Genomic DNA, 7,089 nt, shown 5'->3' on the forward strand with positions numbered 1-7,089 from the left:
GTTATTCCTGGTTTGAAATATTTGGGTGATTTCTTGAAGTGGACGGTGTAGGGTGACGTGACAATCTGAATACCTCCCAACTCTGCCTGCACCATTTCACCACCTGTTATGATAGATGCAGATCACAATCATGTATTTCAAATACAATTACAATTTGATCCATCTTCAAAGCTCTACAAATGAAATTTGAACCTGAAAAGGCTTCGGTCCCAAAACACAACTCAAGTCTCTCTTTCTTACCGTTCTCCGTCAGCACACTGACAGCTACAAATATGGAATCCCCCACCAGGTTGTTGATGTGGAAGGTCTGTGTGATGTGCGCTCTCTTCAGCGTCACCACTCCTTCACCTTGCACGATCTAATGTTACATAATATAAAAACATATCTTGAAATGCAGTAAGTGGATAGTTAGTAGTTAGATTCTTTTAAGTACTGAGGCACAGAGATGAGGCAAAACTGTAGAACAAAAGGTTTGTGTTTGTCTAATCTTTTAGTTTGTGTTTGCAAGAGAGAGAGTGAAATACAAGTGTCAGACACAAACAGTACAATACAGACTGACCAATCAACTGGCAGATTGATGGACAGAAACACAACAAAAATATATGTATGTGCTCACCGGCACTCTTTGAATGGAGTCAGGAAAACTCTTCTTTTGACCCTCATGCACAACACCAAATACCACGAAGGCTGTCCCATCCACCTCTTCACCAAACAGATACCTAAAGCCACAAGAGAAGGACATTTTATTTTAACAAACTACAACAGGAAGAGTTCCAACCTCTTAAAAACATTATTTATTTTCTCCTCCAATACGTCTACTAAAACTTGTTCTCCAAAGCCACAAAGTAAAACTTTCACATACGTAGCTTTAATGTTGATGGTGAGCTGTGGACTGTCCACGTAGAAGAAGGAGCTCGTAGGTATCACTTTCACCTCAAAACTGGGCAGCACAGATGTGTATAAGAGACAGCTTCCTGAGTGGATTCCCGATTTCAGAGAGACAGTGTCAAGAGAGAAAATTATGTCCTCAGGAGTCTAAACACAAACAACGTTGAGCAACCATTAACAGTGAGCCTAGCCACTTCACAAATGCATGTAGTACAACCATACTGCAACAAAGACTTTTCAACAAATCTTTTGTCTATGATCCATGAGTCTGATCAGCGCCTTGATTGACACTTGGCTATTGTAAAAATTTCTGTCTTGGTTTAGAGGGAGATGCTGCCTTCAAATGCGGAAATCAGTCCCTAGAGGATATTTAGTTTCACAGTGAGTGGTGGGACACCTGTTACTTGAGACCCACATGAAACCTAACATACTACTGTAGGAACATGGTTCACTGAATGTGTTGTTGTAATTTTAGATGAATGGAGGAGACGAAAATGAAAGTAGGGAAACAATCTGTTGTTGAGCAGTTACAGATGATTATAATATTACTTTTCATTCTGTGCTTATGTTGAAATACAATACCACAATCTCGATGGTTACGGAAGCATAAGTACTGGTTGGGGTATCCCTCTCCACAGGCTCCATGCGTGGTGTTACTGCAAACATCCTGAAATTAACTGACAGAAAGAGAAAGAGGTTCATGTTACTGTAGTTTAAAGTACAGTCATTCATTTACAAACATGAAAAATGCATTAGTCCAACTAATCTAAATAAAATCATACTGTTATATATTTTCTAATGTACGTTGTTATGTAGAGACCCTCTGACAGAGATGGGAGTGTTTCTCAGCACTGATGTAATACTGGACTCACCTATACTGTTTGGGGTGTAGAGGGTCTTGTCAGTCTGGATGAAGATGTAGCCGGACTGGAAGGACACTAAGACGACTTTTTCAAGCAGGCGGTCAGGGAACTGAGCTTGCAGGTAGACACGCTGCTTCAAGGTTGGATCTTTGTTGAAGTCTTCTGCAGGAATCTGAGGCCAGTTTGAAGAGAGACGTGGCGTGTGAGCAGCAGGACGGGTGTATATGATGAGAATTTCTGAATTCTACACCTCTTGTTTGAGGTCATGACAGAACATGAAGCCAAGTAGGAGAAACAGTATTTCATCTACCGTTATTTGTCCAAATCCCTGGAAGCGATCTGCACTGGTAAGGGTCACATGTATGGATGCCAGCATTTTGGTTTTGGTTGGAAAGTTCATCACGCTGATATCGACATTTATGTCTCCTCCGGTGCAGTCTTGACACTCCACAAAGATGTTTTCTGCTGTTCCTACACGCAACAAGTTGGGGGCAGACATCACCTTCCTAGGGAGAAAGCGGATACAGATATAGAGAATGTGGTACTGCTTTCACAGAGAGAAAATTTGAAGTTTAATTTTATATGCATATTCATGTTTGAAAGTAAACACCACATACATTCTACCAAGACCTCTGAGGCTAAACGCAACCACAGTGGTGCTTTGAGCTAAAGGCTAAGTACAGCTTAGGCTGGTAATGCAGGTATTTGGTCATAAACCAAAGTATTGGACAAAATGATATTTTCACCTGATAATGGTACAATGTCCAATGATCACAAAGTTATTAGGACTGATGAGGCATGAATGTGTATACGAACTTCCACAGAAATCCATCCAGTAGTTGTTGAAGTATTTCAGTCCAGAGTGTTGACAAACCAGCATTGCAATCCAGAACACACATGAATTATTATTCTATTCGTTTGCTCTTGGAGCATGTCAATTTATTATTTAGAATAAGTAACTTCTTAAGGAAAACAAAGAACTTAAATGATGTGTGGTGGAAATGTAGAAAGTGTAAGGATAAGATGAGGACAGTCAGATCCAGCATGGACTTTACACTTATTGAGTAATATATATATTCTCTTGACCAAGATCCAGTTGGATCCAGTTAGAATCCATTGTTAGAGTAAAACATTTCATAATTGTTTTGGCCTCTGTTTGCTGAGTCTGTTCTTATGCAAGCTCTGGACAAATGTTTGTGCAATTTACTGGCATTTGAAAGATAACAGTTTGCCCTTATGTGACACAAAAACAAATTAAATGGATTATAGTTAAACTAATACTCCCAATTATAATAATAATAATAATAATAATAATAATAGTCTCATTTATTATCCTGTATCCTTTACTGCTAATAACAAATGCAGATAATCTCTGGCTTAATTGTTGCCCACAATATACCACTCCCCTACTACTAAAGTACATTTTCTAATATAGTGTTACAATTCTTAGATAAATTGATACAGTACATTATACAACAGTTAGTTCCAACCATGTAATTTGATTGGACGAGAGGCATTCCATGAGGGCTGCTACAGAGTACGACAACTCTGGGACTTTTAACGACTTGTATCACTCCCCTTCACAGGTGTTCTATTAACCGTTAATGCACATTACATTAACGGTCGACAACAAACTTTGCAAAAATTTATATATTTCCAGAGATAACATCTGAAATAAATGATATGTATGGTCGTCAGAAAAGGATGAAGGGAAGAAGCCTGGATACTAAAGCACACACCTGAGGTAACATGTAGCCAAAGTAGCAAGCTAGTGTGTATTGTACCCCCCACCCCCACCCAGTGAATTCCTGCCACACCTTTTTGTAACTCCAAATTTATTACAGTATCAAGCTGAGAAATTGTGTCAGTAGGATTGAATCCACTGAAATTGTGTTTCTAGATTTTTACATTGAGACATGAAATCACTCAGAATCCAAAACGTGTTTTGCACAAAGGCTACTTCCACCAAAATGTATGTTCTTGTGTTTCTCACAATGCACATGTTCCTGAGTTTATTTTCCTGGTTGCCTTGGAGAGCTTCAGAAATGTCTACTCTGCTCCTGTAATGCGTATGAGCTCAAAGGATTTGATTTGAGTTATACAAGTTGATTTGACAAAAAAAAAAACAGAGGTACTACACACTCATACATGTATGAAATCTTGCAAATTTAGGAACTATTCTGGAAATTATAATATAAATGTAAACCTCTTCTATACGGTCATAACATTTCCCCAAACATAAGTAGGCTGTTGCCTTCCTCTGATGTGGTAATTACAGTATATAAAATTAAGATGTCTCCGGTGGTGTAAATGTGGGTCATGAATTGGACAACATATAAATAATGCCATTGGTATCAGTTCTTTTGGCATTATTACAATATCAGATCACTTAGAGATATAAAACATCAGCATTTAAAAGATTATGACTGTTCACTTTATTTTGGATGAACAGTTATACACAATGAACCTTTTAATAAAACACTGGGAAAGTAATACAATCAATTAGAAAAGCATTGTCACCCACTTTGGTCACGACAACTTACAGTAATCAAACACTGGGCCATTTAAAGATTACAGTATACATTTAAATTCTGTGTGAGAGCAACAAGAAACATATGGATGTGGAAAAAATGGACAAGAAAATCTACAACATTTCACTTAAGTTTTAAAAGTTATCATAAAGCAGGGGGGAAAACATGTCAGCTGTTTTGACCTCAAAGCAATTTTGAACAGACATTCAGGGTATAAAAGTAAAATAGTTCTACTTACAATGGAGATCCAACAGCCAGATAAGTCAGACAGGAGATGGCCAGAAAGGCCAGCAGCCACAGCTGAGTCCAATTCATTGTCCTACCTGATCCAGCATCTGCTATCAGACTAGACTAGACTCCCTCTCTGCAACACTCTCCTTTTTATCTAATGAAGTCCGTCCTGCTGTAGCTTAATTCTCCTCATTATTGACTCATCCAGGTTAAAGGACAGGTTTGCAGTGTTTGAGGTCTGTCTTAAAACAACAACCAGGTGCCCATATGAACACTACGACAGTTTATACAATTTAGCACTTTGCAATATAAAATCCGCAGTCTTTGTTCTGTGCAAAAATATATTTAAAAGTTCATCTGATGTTATTATGAACCCTCTAGTCTTTGAAATTTAATGCTTTTAGCACAACGTTCCATCTTTTTGTGACTGCTATAACATCTGTGATATCTGGTATATAAATCTGGCATTGTTCAGTGACTTTACAGTGAGGTTTACACCTTTACACCACATCGGCAGTTGTTGCTTCCCCTATTCCTAGACACATTATGAAACATCATACTCAGAAAACCCACTTCCGGGTGCTGTAGAGACTCGTACCATCCAATCCGGTACGAGTCAGATCTATCTATCCATCTATCTATCTATCCATCTATCTATCTATCTATCTATCTATCTATCTATCTATCTATCTATCTATCTATCTACTAGTCTTTTTTGCTCATAGGAAGGTTCCTTACTGAGTGAAATGACCCAGAAGTGTCTCAGCAGCAGCCATGATAGGAGCTGGTCAAATTCTCTAAAGGATGAGGAAAGGAGCTTTAGTGCTCCCAACCTATCTCCAAACACTGGACCTTCTTTTACGAAAGTAAAGGAGAAAATGCCGTCCCATAATTCCTTGCCGCCATAACATGTAAAGAGATGCACCATTGTAGTGTCACCTCGGCAGACCCACGTAAATGTAGAAACAACAGAGCAGCTGTTTTATGTTTGTGACACGATCTTGAACTGATTAAAATTTTTGTCTGATCGACTGAAGCCCAAATACATAAATATATATTTATTCTCTTTCAAATCTGTTAACACTTGTATAGAAATGTCACACGTGTATGTCAAGAAACTATATACTTGTGTCTGAATATAATTTCTTCAAATTTCTTGCAACTATTATTTTACTGGCTCAGCTTTCTTTATTTGTATATTCCTTTCATTTCATCTTATTTCAATATTTCAATCCAGTTTGCTCTGTTTTTGTGGTTAGGAAAGGAGGATTTATCTTCCATGTGTTATAATAAAGTTAGTTTAAAAAAAAGCTTAGTTTAAGTGCAGTCGGATTCTCTCCACGCTGAAATTGTCTTTTCCCGAGTCCTTATGAATTCTCCTTCACATCTTTCCTTGATCTCATGGTGTTTTTCATCAAGGTCAAGGAAAATGGGTTAGGAAAGGAAATTATTTTGACTTTTCGACTGCAGCCCTGGTCTTTCATGTTTAGGCCATGTGGTCACAGTGACCATTTTGAATCGGTCATCTTGCCTTTGTTTGTGTCCCCACAGACACACACACATATGTGCAGAGCTGCCAACTCTCACGCATTGAGCATGAGACTCACGCAAATGGTACCCTTTTCACGCGCTCTCACGCCACACCTCCAATTTCTCAGGCTGGGGCAGCTATTTCCATCGTAATCAGACTGCAATTATATTTAAGCTGTAGCAAAGAGCCCCTGTATAGACATATACAGTCAGGCAAACTAATGGCCATCTATAGTATGTAGTAGACATACCTGGCCTGGCATCAGTCACAAGCCGTTAAAGAAGTTTGGGCAGTTATGGACCCAAAATTGACACTCTGTTACACTTCCCACCATCAACCTATCAAACTCATAGGAAACAGAGACAAAGGAACCTTCTCTCACAAACATGCTTTTAGAAGAGAGACGCTGAACCAGATCAGGGGTCAAAGCGTCAGCTCCAGAAGATCTGAAACGTGCGGCAGCCCCCAGGGGATAAAACAGTCGTGATCAATTCACACATGGCCCTAAGCCCCCGGCTCTTAGCTCTGAGCCAGTGTATGTTCTCTTTACAAAGTTAGTATATTCCTGGACCCTGTAGTGTGTGGGAATGACCTAGAGGAGTGAATGTCTCTCACTGACTCACTCATTGAATCCATCGTGTCTACATACTGAGGTTGTGATCTTTGTCCACCAGGTGAGTGATACCTCTGGTTGCCAGGAACTGTTATTTCTATGTTTATTTGTTAATGGTTAGGGTTTAGGATAAGGATGACTAGAAGTCCTGAAAAGGCAAATCAGGTGAATATTGCCAACCTCTACTCAGTAGAACTTCAATCCTTAAATTTAGATTATTGATATGGTAATTTTTGATATAGTGATTAAGTTAAGGGGTCATCCCACTGTCTATGCTCAGCCCATGTTCCACATTAGTATCAGTGAGTGAAGATTAATAGGACAAGCAGTTCTCGAACTGTGCCATCACATAAAATGTAAGGTGTGACTTTAGACAAAACATCTGAGAACCACTGAGCTAGATTACCAAGCTAAAGAGCTCTCTCCTTCACC

General features: G+C 38.9%; 1 protein-coding gene across 1 annotated transcript in view; it reads right to left on the reverse strand.

The window, feature by feature from the left end:
- The window catches only part of LOC111665564 (complement C3-like), a 20,595-nt gene extending 13,866 nt beyond the window's left edge, over window positions 1–6,729 (reverse strand). Inside the window, 8 exon segments of the mRNA XM_087177771.1 lie at window positions 1–103; window positions 241–358; window positions 617–719; window positions 863–1,035; window positions 1,471–1,565; window positions 1,761–1,923; window positions 2,062–2,257; window positions 4,521–6,729. The exon segment at window positions 1–103 is cut by the window's left edge and continues 142 nt beyond it. Coding sequence (XP_087033897.1) covers window positions 1–103; window positions 241–358; window positions 617–719; window positions 863–1,035; window positions 1,471–1,565; window positions 1,761–1,923; window positions 2,062–2,257; window positions 4,521–4,597 — 1,028 coding nt within the window. The 5' untranslated portion in view covers window positions 4,598–6,729.
- Window positions 6,730–7,089: the final 360 nt, after the last annotated feature.

This window comes from Seriola lalandi, unplaced genomic scaffold (assembly GCF_002814215.2).
Source record: "Seriola lalandi dorsalis isolate HSWRI2012SDOR001 ecotype SW California unplaced genomic scaffold, Sedor1 jcf7180002054654, whole genome shotgun sequence".
NCBI lineage: Eukaryota > Metazoa > Chordata > Actinopteri > Carangiformes > Carangidae > Seriola > Seriola lalandi.